A 16,749-nucleotide genomic window follows, 5' to 3' on the forward strand; every position below is an offset into this window, starting at 1 on the left:
GAAGAGCATATACATTTGTCCATATGATAGTAACGTGAGCTGATCTAGTTCACGTTTGCTCCTCATAGCTGTACCTTGTGCCAACTGCAGAGAAACCCCCAGAGGGTCTTAGTGTTTCTTTATTGAAGTGATTGATTCCTGCTTGGAAATCACTGCGCATCACAATAATGTGTTTTGTTACGGTCCACACCTGGAAAGTCATCTCTAGTAAATGGGAATGAAGGTAGTCTGGAAAATGGGCCCAATCAGACATATGGCTCATTAAACTGAATATGTGCTGTAGGCACAAAATGCAACAGAAGGTATTGAGTATATAAACATAAGCAAATCGTTTGAGATGAGCATTACATCTGGAGATACTCTGTCTGATTGCAGCCTCTTAGACGTAATCTCAGCCTCGCTCACTGTCGTCGCAGCAACAGAAAGGGCTTCCTCTCTTCTGTTCTGGGGAATAACAATAACCACTGCTTGGGGGGCCATTTCTCTGCTAATGAATATGTATGTCTGCATGGAAGTAAGAAAAATATCAAATGTCATTGAGGCATTTTTGTTAAATGAAGATGCATCTATTCAAACAATCAAATGAATCAAAGTTGTGAGCGGCGCTGATCAGCTTCTGTCCCAGGAGGACAATACAGTTGACAACAAAGCGTTGCAAATGACAGAAGGCTTTTCTGACGAGGAGGATTGGGTCAATGAACCGGGAGATAAAAGTTTAAACTGTAATTACAATAATAAAGTTTGGCAATAAATTTAAAAAAAAAAAACCCTCAGAGTTTTACACTCTGACTCCTCTGTACTGTTTACTGTCCTAAAAGTTTATTTTCTATCTAACAGTTTAGCTCCAGTTCTGTCCAAAAAGTGAATTATGAGGATTTTTGTCAGAAATGGGGGCATCCAGCAGGTATTGTTGTGTCACCTGTATTGATCCACGTCACAAGCAGACCCGCACACAAGCTTTTTCACCTCAGAACAGCACAAACCCGAGACTGCGCTCCTTAACATGGCTCAATATGAATGCTGGTTTATACAAGTGTTTTAGTTGCTCCATTGCTTCTTAACCCTAAATAGCTTACTTTTTCTTCTCAGTGTTAATTTGTCCAGGGACACTTTAAGGAGCTGTTGCTAAACCAACATTGATGTATATTTCACCGCTACTGGTTTATCCAGGGAAAGTTTATGAAGCAAAGTGCATCCCACATCTGGGGATGAATGTTTTTCATCAGAAACCAAGAGGATGATTAAAAGTCGCAAAAGAGAGAGAGAGAGAGAAAACACAGAGGGAAGTACATCAGGACACCATAGCAAACAGATCTGAGTCGGTGTGTGTGTGTGTGTGTGTGTGTGTGTGTTTAAGTGTGTATGTGTCTGCCAAAACCAAGCCAAGCAAGGATGAAGAATGAGGAGGCACTTAAGGAGCCAGGTGCTCAAAATGCGCATACACATACACACATACGCACGCACACATACACATACACAGGCTCTCAACAACAGCTGGATGAGATCTGAGGTTGCACTTGTTTTATGTGACAAAGCTACACAGTGAACCAGCTCTGCCCATTTCTCCACTCAGACAATAGAACCCAGTGGTTGCTATGGTAAATGGGTGGGGGACTCTGGAACCCAAACACACTTAAGGTTTCTAACAAGCAAAACATTGTTCACAATTAGCAGAGGGGCTGGAGCTAAGTTTTGTTTTGAATCATGTTTTAACTCTAAATCCACAGAGCAACGATGATAATTGCAATGCAAACAAAGCTCAGAGGGAAGTCAGTCCTAATAAATAGGACTGGTTCCAGCTCTCGTAGCTGGATGTGGAAGCTGGTCTGCTCCAGGGTCGTGGAGCAAAGATGGATTGGGTGTAGAGTTGCTGTTCAGGTTCAGGTTTCAGCCTTCGTGACTGTTCTTGCTGACAGATTTCCTTGATATCACGATCTCGCTGATAAATGAAGCATGTTCTTAGCTGTTCTCATCCAATGTTCTTTATTGGTGGGAATCTAAGTGCAGTGCTGAGTCTGGATGAGTGGTTCTCATACTGAGGCTGAAAATGAGATTTTGACTGTTACTGTCCCTGCCAGCTCTCTGGGCTGGTCAGATTCAGATTCAGATTCAGAAAACTTTATTTATCCCCGTGGGGGGAAATTAAGGGAGCAGAGAGCAGTACAATTGGTTACACAACAACAACAACACAATAACATACATAAGGTAAGGAAGTCTACACCTCCCAGGGTTCGCAGCAGTTGCTTTGTAAAGTGCATGATAGAAGTAGTAGTGTGGTAGAGGTAGTACTACTAAGTAGTAGTGCACAGTAGATAAGAAGCATAATTACATTAATAAAAGAGAAGTACTTTACAAATATTGTGGTATGTACAGGATGAATGATAGCATGAATAAAATATCAGTATAGTTGCAGCAGAAAGGTGAGAATACAGGTGCACTCCATGTTTCTGGACAGGCTGGTCGACTACGATGGAGATCAAGTCTAGATGGTGGAGCTGAAATGACCCCCCAGTGAAGTGTTCTGGATGCTTTAGTGCCTGTGAGCTGTCCTAATATATATTTCACTATTTAAAGAAGTAATGAACTAACTACATTTATATTGCATGAAAAGAATAATGTACACCCTGGACGGGTCTCCAGTCCATGGCAGCACCAACACACATCGACAGACAACCATATAATATGCGATATGATATTGATATTGCTGTCATCTGTATGTGTTGGGGGCAGCACGGTGGTGCAGTGGTCAGCACTGTCGCCTCACAGCAAGAAGGTTGTGGGTGGAGCCCCGGCTGCAGCATGGGGTCTTTCTGGGTGAGTCTCCATGTTCTCCCTGTTCCTGCTGGGTTCTCTCTGGTACTCCAGCTTCCTCCACAGTCCAAAGACATCAAGAGGGAACCAGGTTAATCCAGACTCTAAATTGACCGTAGGTATGAATGTGAGTGTGAATGGTTGTCTGTCTCTATGTGTTGGCCCTGCCATGGACTGGTAACCCATTCAGGGTGAACCCCACCTCTCACCCAAAGGGGGCAGCCGGGATAGGCTCCACCCCACCCCCCAGGACCCTTAACAGGATAACTGGTAGAAAATGGATGGATGGATGGATGGATGGGTGTTGTATGAGACTGGTTGGCAGTCACCAAGTTGAGAGTCGAGGCCATTGGTCACCTCCAAACTCCATGTGTGCGTCATTGAAGGGTTGAAGGAGTTCTACAATCCAGAGGCTTTCCTTGCAGCTGTCAAGCTTTTCCATGAGTGTGGCATGTACTTCTTTAACTGACTCCAAGGTGAGAAAAACACTGCTGAACCAAGTCTCTCCCATCTGTTTCACAGCTGGCTTGCAAGTTCGGACTTAATGGTTTGAATATGCTTTTCAAGATGCATATGCTCAAGCACCCCTATCCATTGCATCATCATATTTATGTCAAAACAACCTGTTATTAAAAGATTTCCATTCAAGGTTGAGCAGCAGTGGCAGGATTTGTCAGCTCCTGGACTGTTTTGGTACTTGCTGACTTTTTACACAGAGTGGTTATTCTTCAGAAGAATCTCTCCAACTCTCTCTTCTGGATTTGCTGTCTCCCTGCTGTCCTCCTTGTCTTTCTAGCTATCATTGTGTTGTTGTTGTTTTTGTCCTCGTCCTATATCTCTTATCTCGTTGTGGTTTCCCAGCTCCTGTTAGCTCGACAGTGTGTCTTCTTCATCTCCCCCCCTCAGGCAGAATAGGAAGTAGAGTAGGAAGAGAAGACACAGAGGTGGGAAAAAGGGATGCAGCAGACACTGGTTTGGGATAAGGGGGCATGTAAGGCAGCCTAACAAAACTCTTACGACATTGTCCTGTACCATACACCTCACTTGTATGACTCATTTTACACACTCCTGTATTTATTTGTTTTTTGGACTGACTTCAATGTGTCAACGCTACATTAATGTGTGCTGCAAGTGAAACAAGCAGAACAGAGGCAACAAAGCCTCTGAAACATTTCCATTCTTGAGTCTTGGTGGCTTCATTTCAGAGTCTCAGCAGCTCCAAATTGTTCTGACGGTTGCTCCCCTGTGACACAAATGCGGCAGCACGTGTGGAGAGCCAGCAGGCAGCTCGCCATTTGAAGGAGTCGGTATTTCATTGCAAAGTTATTTTTACTCCATTGATCAGAGACTTAAAGAACAGTCTTCAGCTAGAACAACAAACGTCCCAGTTGTTGAGTATATAGCATTGTGCCCCCACGGAGCAAAGCAGACAGCTGTTTCAGACCTTTGGACAATAACAGTATCTGTCCCTGACCTAGTTACTGACAACCCCCCCCCACACACACACACACACACACACACACACATATACATACATATGCCACATGTTTAAAGTTGAGTTAAATGATGTTCCTCCAGAGTGTGTACATCTTAAAAAGGTGCGGTGTTCAGTCAAAACTGAGCTTTTCCAACCCATGCAGCCCAGTGAGTGTCACATCTGTGTATGAGAAAAGTGAAGGAGACAACTAGAAGTCGCTTTAATCTTCTATGTGATCGATCAGTTTAAATGTCACACCGCTGAACTGCTGTCGTTCACTTAAATTTATTTGGATTCTGTCAGATGTCTTTGCAATTGTAAAATAAGAATTTTATCATCTGTGTGCTGCAGCTTCAGAGCCAATGAAAGCTGCTGCATTAGTTAATGTGCCCCAATAAAACCACATTTCATACTCACTCACTTGTCCGATGACAGAAACAGACAAATGTGAGAGCTGGAGGCTGGATGGATGTGAAAGCTGGTAAGTAGGCAAGACTGTGGCAAAACAGGCATTGCTGGACAATTGAGGACGCGAACACTTTATGATGTTAGCCTATGGACTTGTCTGTTTTTCTTTCATAGTCTTTGAATTTAAATCAGACATTTGACAGCAACACTGCTGATAAAGTTTTTCAGTGAGCTGTTCAACCAGATGTAAGGGGCGTAACATCACTTGACATTTTAAATGCAAACATATTTACTGCAGTAAATATGTATGTATATGTATTGACTCTTCCCCAGTTATGTGTACTGGGACGACAACAGTCCAGTTAAACGGCGTGCTGGACTGCATCTGTGCATGTAATCCACTGAGTGACTGCCGACCCACAGATTTCTTCTAGCTCCAGGAGAATGTAGTTGAATTTGAGGGGAAAGTGTGGGACAGGAAAAATGGTGGGTAACTCATAAAAGAAGCTTCTCTGATGATGAAGTTGTGTTGTTGTTGTCAGAGCAGCAAAGATATTCAGGTGGCTGTAATACTCTCAGACACTGCGTGCTTGTAGGATTCAATTGAACGTAATCAAAGTAGTCACTTGTGAGCTTTTCCATGCTACACAAATAACATTTTTTCTTGTTTTAGTTGGCAAACTGCTAATAACTGCTTAATGTACTGTTCTGGCGTAGCAGCGCTCTAACACAGCAGCTTGAGGGTCTGGCTTTTAACTGGAAAGCCTCAGGCTTGACCCCAGCAGCAGTGGAAATGCTCACCCGTCTGCCTGCTGCTTGCATCACAGCAGAGTTGACTCCCCTAAAGTAGTTTTTGTATGTTCCAGACGCCAGTAATGGGCGACTCTCTGAACTGCAGTTGCTGCAAGTCATGTGAGGTGAGGCTGCATGGGAGCATTTCTATAACTTTTCAGAAAAAAAACGGCTTGTGGCCCTTTATGTTTAGGTGAGAAATAAAGTGGAGCTGAAACAGTCTCAAACCTTCTCTACAAATAAAGCAGTGCTTCTCTCAGTCCATAAACTAAATGCGAGAGGGAACGCCTTGGAACAGAGGAAAGTGTGCATCACCTCATCCCAGCTACATTTCTGAGGAACCCATTTCTGATGCTCGTATTCATGATCTTGTTCTCACGGTCATGACCCGTATTTTATGACCATGGGTGAGAGTAGGAACAAAGACTGACCGACAGATCAAGAGCTTTGTCTTCTGGCTCAGCTCTCTTTCCATAACAATGGTGAGAGACAGCCAACGCACCACCACTCCGGATGCGGCAGTTCTTCAACCCAATTTACCATCCGTAGTCCCCTGCTCCCAAGCAAGATCCCAGGATACTTGAACACCCTGACTTCGGGTAAGGACTCTTTCCCTACCTGGGGTGGACAATCCACTGTTTTCCTGCTGAGAGCTATGGCCTCAGATTTAGAGGCGCTGATCCTCATCCCAGCCACGACTGATCCAGTGAGAGCTGAAGGTGATGGAGGGAAGTAGACAGCAGGACTGCATCATCTGCAAAAATCAGCAATGCAATCCTTAGCCCACCAAACTGCAACCACCCACTGTCACGACTACACCTCAAAATCCTGTGAAATCCATTAAAAATCACAAACAGGACCATGACAAGGCACAATCCTGGCAGGGCAACCCCCTCCAGAAACGAGTCTGACTTTTTGCCGAGGACTGGAACAAGGTCACTGCGGGTGTAAATTCTTCGAAACATACCCTCCCTCTGTTTACACGCCCATGTAGCGCCTTGGGTGTATTTCATGGATGTAGCAGCTTGAGTAAAGCTGTTAGTATACAGTGCATGTGTGTGTATCTGCATCAGTGTGTGGATGCATGTGTGTGTCCTCCAGGCAGGGTCGGCTGTACTGATTTCAACTGGACTTGCATCTGAATCCAAACCCTTTGGCACAATAAACACTATCCTCACCATGGAAACAAACAAGCAAATGATGGTTTTATCTCTTCTTTTCTGACCAACAACAAAGACACACACACACACACACACACACTGAGGCATCTACACACACACACACACACACACACACACACACACAGCTTCAGCTGTTCCTTGTACTGTGTGATTAAGTGGAAACCAATAGCCTACTCCCAATTCCTCTTTTCTTGGAGTTTGCTGGGAGCTGTGGAGCCTCTCAGCATGGGGACCTCTGGCTACACTCTTCATTTTTTAAAAACTTTTTTATATTTGTCAGTCCTGTTTTGAGCAGGAGCTCAACCAAAACCCAGCCAGTGGTAAGCATTCAAATTTCCTCCCAAGAAAAACAACCAGATTTTAAATTCAAGCAGCGTGAGAGTTTACATTTTTATGACGGATGCCATCTAGTGGCCATCCTCATCTTGACCACAACGAAGATGACGCTCGTAAAACATCTGTGAGGCAGACTTATAGTTCAACCCAGAGCCTGCAGTGTGGAGGACACCGGAAGCTGTTGGAAACATTTGCAAATTACATCACTGCTGTGTCTCAGCGTTGAGTTTGTGATGTGTACTTCAATAAAAGTAGACTAAGGCAGAGTAATTCATGTCAGAGCTCATACATGTTGAACCACAACTCCCTTTCCTGAAATAACTGTAATACAACAAAGAAACCATAGCAGAGGATGGTGTGGAAGTCCGTGTGTTGCAGGTGTAGACGTGATTACACCAAGATCGATCGGCAGCTGGTCAATATCAGACGCGGCATGATCAGGGCATCGGTAGAAGTGGTGCAGACCAGTCACTGCTGCTCTGGTCTGCAACGCTGCAATAGTTCCATTTTGGGAAAGGTGTATGTCAGGCTACATCTGTGTACCTACAGCGTTGATTCACTGCAGAAAACATCGAGCTGAGGAGGAACGCTGTGCTGTGGATGAGTCACAGGCACCGTGTGGCTCATGTAAGAGACTTGAGACAGTTATGACAGAAAGCTTTTTACCAGCATTGTACCTTTCATTTTGCAATCTCAATTAATTATGTAGCCTTAGTTCAAGCATCTTGAAACAAGAATGAATCAAAGTTCACTCTGAAGCGCTGGATAAAAGGCCCATCGACAAGCTTCTTCCATGACATTAGCGATTTACCAGTTTCACAGGTTGTTTTTTTTGTAATTACTGACTTGTCTGGGCTAGGTGGTAATATTTAGTCCAAAAAATGTGTTGCCACATAACAGTGATTTACCTCATATAGTGGATTTTCAGTGTGAAAAAGCTACTACTTTAGTATTTAGACTACAAAGCAGTTCAGTTGTGCTTTTAGGAAACTGATTCAAATTGCTTCCCGTAGACCACCAGCATTGTTCTGATCTGTCCTGCACAAAATAAGAAAACCAGTGGTTGTATCAGCTGTTTAATATCGCCCTCATCCCCGGATCACTCCCCCCATGCTGCTGCTGTTTCCCTACTCAAAGCCACTGGGCTTCTTTTCTTCTTTCTCCCATCTACATCATCTATCTCGAGAAGAGAGTGGGGGCTGGGTAGCACAAAATGCTATATTCATGGCATTTTCTATCTCAGTGCAAAAAAGCCAAAAGGCATCCTAGCAAATAATTAAACTAAGACTCATGTCATATCATTTTGGATTTTTCACATGGAGCTGCTATATACTTTAGCCTCGGACTACAAAACTTCAAAGAAATGTCTAGAGGGTGGGATCCAAAACTGATGTGTGCAAGACATCAGCCAGCCTCGGTGTCTCTCTGCACATACCAGGTGAAGAAAGACACTTTGAGTGCATCACGGCCTTAACCAGGTGACTCTTGGAAAGGAACAATTTGTTGCCCCAAAACAAAAGAATGTGGTGTGGAACAATAAAAAGTATATTAAAAGATTTTCTTATAGAATGTTCAGATGTAGCATGTACGGCTCACCACTGTCATGACCAAGTGCTTCAAACTGAAGGTAGTGAAATAAGCCTGGAAATGGCCTCAGGCTCCGAGAGTTAAGAAAGCAAAAGTGGCTTTGTTCTGCAGCTGGATGTAGTTTTTATCAATGTGACTAAATGCAGTTTGGGGAATTCATTTTCAGTCTGATTGTCATGGTTATAAACAAAACATGCTTAAATACTTTTGGTTTGGGTTTTTTTTTCAGCCTTGGAGGTGGTTGGAAGGCCCAGCCTGCTCTTGCTTGTGTGTTAGAGAGAGAGAGAGCGAGAGAGAGAGAGAGAGAGAGGAGAAGCGTATTGCATTCTCAGCATCAGTGTCTCTATAAAAGGTCCGCCAGACAGGATTGCAATTATTTTCCTGCAAATGAACTGACATTGATTTTCTATTTCAAGACATCAAGAAATTTAAAAAGACATTTTTATCTGTAAAAACCACCCACCATGCCAAGAGCTGTTAAGGAAATGTATGGTCTTTGTTTTCAATTCTTTGCTTTTAATCAGCTAATTAGCCCACATTCATTCCTTACTGCTTTCTGTACAGAATGCAAGGCTCTACACGGTTATCTTTTTGAGTAAAACACAAATACAAACACGCATCGGCAAACAAAGAGAAGAGCCATTTAGCGGGCGGAAGTCACTAAATCAGTACACAATTGATTTTGCTTATTCTGCTGGTAAGTCTCATCTCACATGGGCTAAACAAAGTGAGCTGGAGCCACGCAGCACAACCTGATGCTCCTGAAGACAGTTCAGCAACTCCCAGCAAGCTCCCTTCTCTCTCGAATCGCCGTTGACAATTGTCTGGGGTTCTGTCCTTGAGCTGCGGTCTCAGTACACTGTCTATAGGCTACACACAACACGGCTCATTTACAGAAGCGTGCAAGCTGACTAAATGCTGCGAGGGCTGCAAGAACGAGTGCAGAACTGAGGTACCAACTGGCTGATAAACACAAGAGGCACATTAATCTACAGGACATGGGGACGGGAGTCTGTGGCCCATGTTTAGCGAGTTAAAGACACTATCTGCAACCTAAACTGCCAAAAAAAGATGAAGAGGGTGACATCATGGTGTGGGTTCCATCTACTGTCTGCAGCTGTGTGATGTGAGTGACTTGTTTACCAGGCCAGGAACCGTTCCGCTGTAACCTGGTGGTGACATCGCCCATAAACATCTCCATACTCATCGTCGTTCCTTTTTTAGTTTGCTCTTGTTGTTTCTCATGATTTCATTCTTTGTTCAATTGTGTCATTACTTTTTTTTTGTGGTTGTGTTCCTTCATAGGTTCTCCCATGCCCTCTCCCTCCTGTCCATCATCTGTCATTGAACAATCACATCCACAGGCAGCCAATCTGCATGACAACCCATTGTTAGGCAACACGGCTGAGCCAGACTCAGAGGAGGAGGAGGAGGAGGAGGAGGAGGAAGAGGAGGACTATGCAGCTCGATTGTACTTACCTGTAACAAATGGTAAATCACTTCAGCAGCTCCTTCATTCTCCCTTCTGATCTGAACTGATTCTGCCTTTGTTCTGAAAAATCTGATGCATTTTAACTTTAAAGACATGTAACATGTTAACAAAATTCCAACTGCAAAGGAACAAAAGTTTGCTTTGCAAAAGTCCATATTGGTTGAAGACAGACAATATAAAAGCATCATGTTTCTCTGTGTGGGGACTGCCTTTTCATGACATGATTCTACTTCATCACACATCTCCACCCGCCTGGGATCTTTTATGTCTCCATTTGTCCATCCAGCAGCTGCAGGAAATGTTTAGCAGCTCGTATGTACACGTGCTCCAAGTATGTGGTCAAAGACGTTAAAACAAGCTGTGGTCTTAATCCTCTGAAACCTCAAGCAGTCCCTGGGCTTTCCGTTTTTGTTGGGTTTTTTGTTTTTTTGTTCCTGTCACAGTTTTACCATCTCATTTTTCACTGTAATGTCCAGTAAAGTCTAGCACCTCCACAGAAACAGCCCAGTCATGGCTGGACCTCTGGAGAAGTCAAGAAGAGCACAGTCATGATGCCATGAATCACAAAAGAGGAACAACGTGAAAGTTGAATTTCTCTGGCACATTCTTTTTTAAATTGAAAAAAACAACAAATGGAATCTTTTTTGTGTCTATTATGATTTTGGAAAACTACATGTTGACACATTCCACACAACTGATAGTTGAACAGACTGGTTTTCCAGATCCTGAATCCTAGATTTCACCGAATTGTTGTGACATGGCTCTTAGACCCTGCTCAGCCAATCATGGCTTCTCAGTTGCAGTGAGGAGTGCAGAATGAGACGTTAATTCTGATGAAATCTCCCAATCTAAGCTGAGATCTAGTTATTCTTCCTCATGGAAGTATTTGTCACACATAATCTGTTAAAGGACTGTGGGAACATCGTAATTGTGACCATACCTAGTGTTTTCACAGCTTCTTGCTCTGATAAATGACGCATTAATGGTGATTGTTCCAAAGAAAACATGCCTTTCAAACCCAGCAGAGGGTTTTAAGGCTCAGAAGGTTAAACTGAATCGGCCTCTCGTTGATCGAGTGTAGGTCTGATATTGGGTCAACTCAATCCATCCCTTTGACTCCACAGTAATCTGTCCCTGCTCCTGACAGCCTCTTTTATTGTGTGAACTCCTCCACTACATTATCTCCTGCTGTTTTTCATGATGCTCGCTTATGATAAATGTTCAGTCCTTCGTGACACTTGGCGAGCAGAGCAGGAATGCAGCTTGAACTTGCAATTTGCTGCCAATGATTGTCCTCAGTAGATCAGCTGACCCTGGTGAGAGTCGGAGGTCTTCCTCCATCTCTGCCTCACTTTATTTATTGCTTGTTTGCTGTCCAGCCTTCCCATCCTTTCATGCTTCTGCCTCTGTGCCTTATCAACCTTAAACCGCCGTCGGCTCTTGGAGAGTAACTGACAAATAAAAGCATAAAAGAGACTGATTAGGTTTGCAGATTCCAAGGAAAGGTCAGCAGTATGTTAATGAAAAGAGGTTTATATAAATGTGGCAGCTTTTGTTGTGTTTTCAGTGTGAAACACGCCGCTGCAGAAGGTGGCTTGTGTCAAGCTATTTTGAAAGCAGAACACTTTGAAAGGAATCTCCTGAAATTGAAAACAGCTGTCGGAAAGATCTATATTTTGGCTGAAGTAGCCACAGTCCCGGCTCTATTATAGCACTCATATTAAAGTTTTGTTATTTATTTTCTAAAATTACCTGAAGCTATGTTATTGGACTTTTTTTAAATGCTCGAAATTGTGTTTTGACAGATTTTTACACCCACTTCATGTGTTGAATGAAAGTGAAAAGGCTCCCCTGAACTACTACCACCATAGACTCTTTCTAAAATGCCATAAATTATTTCACATTCGAGCTTTGCAGGCATTTTTAGTTTGTCTTTGCAGGTTTAGGACTCAGCCTCGATGTTTCAAGTGTCCAGATGTCCTCATTTTTGTCTCTAATGTTGTGAAAGAAGATTTTTTTTGGATTTGTTGATGTTTTTAGTGGCTGTGGATCGCAGGCTGTTTAGAGAGATGAATGTTGGGCCGGTATGAAGGGTTGATGGTCGCAGAACAAAAAAGGTCTGTCAGGACGCTATGGAAAGGCTGTGCAAGACTGTAGGAAAAACTCAGCCGAGTTTCTCTCTGACACGTCCATACTTGGGTTCGCCAGTTAGTCGCCTGTTCAAAACCTGCATGTTTAGAACAGGCAGAGTGCTGCTTGCTGTTTCTGAGCCAGTCAGGTGCTGTTCCTATAAGGTCTGATCATATTATAGATAATCAGGGGGAAGGGAATGTTCCCATTCTTCCACCTGTGTCCTCCTCAGCTCCTCCTCCTCCAAGCAGCAGCAGCAGCTATGACAGCACGTCAGTCTCAAAATTAAGACGGTGTGTAATTGCAGTGTAATTACTCGTAAAATTACCCCTGCAGACCCTAGTAAGTGGTATCTTACCCTGAAAAGGGTAATTCCCACAATCATCAATGTAATGAGGTCAGTTGCAAAATTACCTGCGTCCACAGCTTCCAGCGCTACCCCACACACAGACAAATCTGTGCTGTAGTAACAGCTGAAAGCTCATCCGGACCACTTCACACTGGCAGCACCATGCTCCTGGTGTCTGCCCACATGGCCAAGCTGAGGAGGAACCCTTAGTGAGGCTGTTTGAACAGCGAGGCCACTGGGCTGGAGTTTGGCTCAGATCAGCATGCTGATGGGAGACCTGTTTGCCTATAAAAGGTTGACAAGCGCCAGATGTTGAGTCGTATTGGCTGGCCAATGACCCTGGATCAGTCTTCTTCTAGTTTGATAGGGAACAGACTTTGATGGTTTGAAGAAAAGAGACTAAGACGACCACAATTAGAGTCAGACTGCAGCAGGAGAGGCGGCATGAAAGGGAGAAATTAAGAGGGCGGAGACTTGGATTGAAGGAGAGTGAGAAAAGGAAAGCTGCTGCCGACAGCTGCACGGAATGATGGAAAGAGAGAGACAGACAGACGTCGACTCGTATATACATTGCTGTCTAAAGTTAATCAGAAACAGTTCTGGAATAGATCCTGTGCGTGCGTGCGCGCGCGCGTGTGTGTGCGTGTGTGTGTGTGTGTGTGTGTGTGTGTGTGTGTGTGTGTGTGTGTGTGTGTGTGTGTGTGTGTGTGTGTGTGTGTGTTTGTTTGCACATATGTGTGTGGTCCTTTTTCCACAAAGTAGTCCCAGCCTTACCTAACCAAGCAATGTTCAGCCAAACATCTAAAATATCACTCACCACTTCCTGCACTTTTTAAATGCGCTGTTTTTTTCCTCACCCACTCACCCCCCCCCCCATCCCGCCACCCCCTGTTTCAGCAGCACCACAGATTTCGAGGGAAGTCAAGCTTTACTGATAGTAAATAAGAAACCTTTAGCTTATATTTCTTGCACATAAAGACATGCACAGTCAAATGCTGAAACCAGTCTTTAAACTCCTTGTTTACAGGGAGGGGGCAGAGCGGGGGGAATAAAGCAGAGAGCGGGTGAGAGCGTGGAGGCTTTTCTCTTCCCTTTTCCCTCAGAACACATTTTTATTGGCTGTTTACTTGGATGATCTGAGTGCTGTATGAAGCATCAGAGATATTTCTTTTTTTCAGTCCATAAAAGCAGTTCCTGAAAGTCTGCCTCACTGTGCTACATGGATAATGGATTTCAGAGTCTGGTCTCTGAAAATAAAAGCCTGGAAGATCCCGACCCAGGTCCCATTCATGCAAACCTTGAAATGACAGAAGGCCAAAAAGTGCATAGAGGCGACTTAATCAAATTATGGTGTAACGTCAAAAGGACCCAGCAACCTTGACAACGTCCAGTCGATCATTTTGCTGGGACTTGGCTTTTCATTTCTCTATTCAGTTGATTTTATGTTTACTGTCTGGTTAATAAAAACCACTAACCGATATTACATTACATAATTAATATTTATGACAGTAGTTCATGGAAGAGTACTCAATTATTCAAGGTTTTAAAATTAAAGGTGCAATTAAAAGAACATTTATATGCACATTTTCATTTTTATTTGAATACAATTACTGGGCTCTCTGCAAATCCTTGATATATATTTGTATATTTTAAATGGCTGTCTTCTCCAATATGATCTGGAGGCAGTGGAACTTCACAATCCTAAATTGTGCTCATTCTACTGGACGATTGCACTCCAGTGAGCCACAACCTCGACCTAATAAGACCTAATAAGAGGCCACGAGAGACGCAGGGCGTCGATGTGGCAGCATATAACCGCAAGACTGGAAACACAAGTGAAACCGGATTGAATTTAAAAAGAGGAGAAAACAAAAAAGGCTTTTTGCAAAAGCAGATCGTGGCGTCGGGCTGGACAGCAACAACAGTCACTGAGAAAGCTGAGTGGCGAGTAACTTTGGAAACAAAGGGAATGCCAAGCTGGCGAGGATGCATCACAGCCTCTGATGTCTCTCTTGAGGATCGATAGTCTTGATTTTAAAGGATTATGAGGGCAAGTTGCAACGGTGCCACCTGCCTGTTCAGACCAGGCTGAAGCAGGCCGGTCCCGTCTGTGCAGTACTTGAGTTATCGACCCGTCAATTTTCATCAAATCGTGAAGTAGATCACATGGTCGGTGGATCCATGTTCATGTTCCGTTTCTCTGTTCTACATTCGCACATTGGGATAACTGGAACGGGACTTGAAACATCCTAACATCCACAATAATCAACTCTCTGTCAAATTTGAACCTGTTATTTTATTTGATTGCTGCAAAGTTTGCCTGTCAAAAGAGTGAAACACTTCGGCAGCAATTCAGAAATAATCAGTATATCTCAAGTAGTAACCTTTATTCAGCTCGACTGCAGAAATAATCACAGTGGTTTCACATTAAAACCCTTGCAGAAGCTCAGAGCCCCCCCCCCCCCCTTGTTGTGCTAAGTAATGTTACACTCCAAAGTAGAAGCAATTAGATATAATTGCTGCCACGTCTGTTGGAAAAAAGAAACCCAGAGCTCTGAAATGGTCTTTAAATTGTGCCATGGAAATACAATAATAGTTTAAATTTGGCAAACAGGTAAACAAAGGCAAAACTTGAACTTTGGAGGTTAAATAAAGAAATCTCGCAGACGATGAAATATTTATATCTGAGGCTTTTTGTTTACTAGGAGTGCCTTTGCATGGTCACGTGCCCAGAGAGGAGTATTGTTGGCAGCAGAGCCAAAGACTGAAACTAGTGCGGTTGCCTTAGACACAGCACCTAAGGGCTACCATGACCTGGATGACTGGGAATATTGAATTATAGCAGCCTAACTCAACAGTAAACCAGGTTCAGATCCCAGCTACCAGCAAAGATGAGCTCCAGGCTCAATGCTGTAAGCATGACATCTGTCCAAAATGACCACAATAGGGTTTTAATGAATGTTGCTCAGCTCCTCCAGAGTCAGTCAGGCTCTTCCTCCGCAGCAGGCCATCAGCTGAATGTGACTCCTCCTCTACCTGTGACAGGTGAGTGAGCAAAACAGGCTACCATTGCACAAAAATAGACCATAACCAATAGTTCATGACCAAATCGACACCAGCACCGTTAGTTATTGGTAATAACGTAGCCTATTCATTGTTACAGAACAAGGTATTCCAAATTATCATAAAAGATATTGTTGGTTTTTAAATCCCTGCCTGCAGAGGGCACCTGCCATCTCACCCCCAAGCACTGAGCCACTCTACAAATTCAGAGGTTCAGTCTGGAAATAATGATGGAACCTGCTGGAGTGCATCAACACACGCTGTCCTGAAAGGGAGTCTGATCCCTGGAGATGTTGATATGTATGTAAAAGGAAGTTGTGCAGATCAGACATGTAAGTTTACTTTAGTTTGTATCCCCGTTACACAAAGCAACCACGTCCACATAGGACACAAAATACACACAAGAGGATGAAACTAAAGAAGAACCAGAACTATCACGTTGTGGTTTTATACCTCAGCCATATCTGCCTGTCACAGTAACCTTGACCTCTGATCTTTGACCTCTACTATTTGTTCAGGTCAACCTTGTGTTGTGGTGGATGTCAAATGTGAAACAGTTCCCTGAGGGCGTCCCTGAAACCCCGTGTAGTGACAGTAGCAGGAGAGAGACGGTCTCAGAGAGGCTCTCGTAGTTTACAATAATCCTGTTCTTGTCTTGTGATATTATCATGTGTTATGATGAAGGATGTGATAATAAAGTCTGTGTATTCAAATTAAGCCAACTTGCAGACTATGACAGGGTTCTACTGTGCTTCCAGTCTGGAGGCAGTGAAGCTGGGATGTTTATCTCTCGTCTCTTCTGTATTTACAGAGGAGTTCTCCTCTCTCACAGCCGAACACTGGGTGGGACACTGTTGCACTGTTTTCTTCACCCTGCTGCCTCAGGCGCAGGCATCCCCTCTATTCTCCTTGTTGTTAAGCAGCACCGCTGAGTCTGAGGAGACGAAAATGTTCCCACTTAGACAGAAAATTGCATGATGAGTCCTTAAGTAACAACAAATTCCTTAACAAACCAATGAAATTATTGTTGGTGGTTGCAGACGATCAGTGAGCCTCACACACGAGCACAGCGCCACTTTTCACTCTCATTGTGCTTGATGAGTTTGAACATCAGTTTTCAGAC

General features: G+C 43.6%; 1 protein-coding gene across 5 annotated transcripts in view; it reads left to right on the forward strand.

Annotated features, from left to right (window-relative positions):
• Positions 1-16,749, forward strand: part of tenm3 (teneurin transmembrane protein 3) — a 469,376-nt gene that overhangs the window by 288,961 nt on the left and 163,666 nt on the right. For 4 of the 5 annotated variants that reach the window (XM_086210453.1, XM_086210454.1, XM_086210455.1 and 1 more), the window contains one exon: positions 9,898-10,083. The exons of the other annotated variant lie outside the window; for it this stretch is intronic. In XM_086210453.1, coding sequence (XP_086066579.1) covers positions 9,898-10,083 — 186 coding nt within the window. The remainder of the gene's footprint in view (positions 1-9,897; positions 10,084-16,749) is intronic. 5 annotated transcript variants of the gene reach the window in all.

The sequence above is a fragment of the Aulostomus chinensis genome, chromosome 8 (genome assembly GCF_037954235.1).
Source record: "Aulostomus chinensis isolate RoL2024-O1b breed Wild chromosome 8, RoL_Achi_v1.0, whole genome shotgun sequence".
NCBI lineage: Eukaryota > Metazoa > Chordata > Actinopteri > Syngnathiformes > Aulostomidae > Aulostomus > Aulostomus chinensis.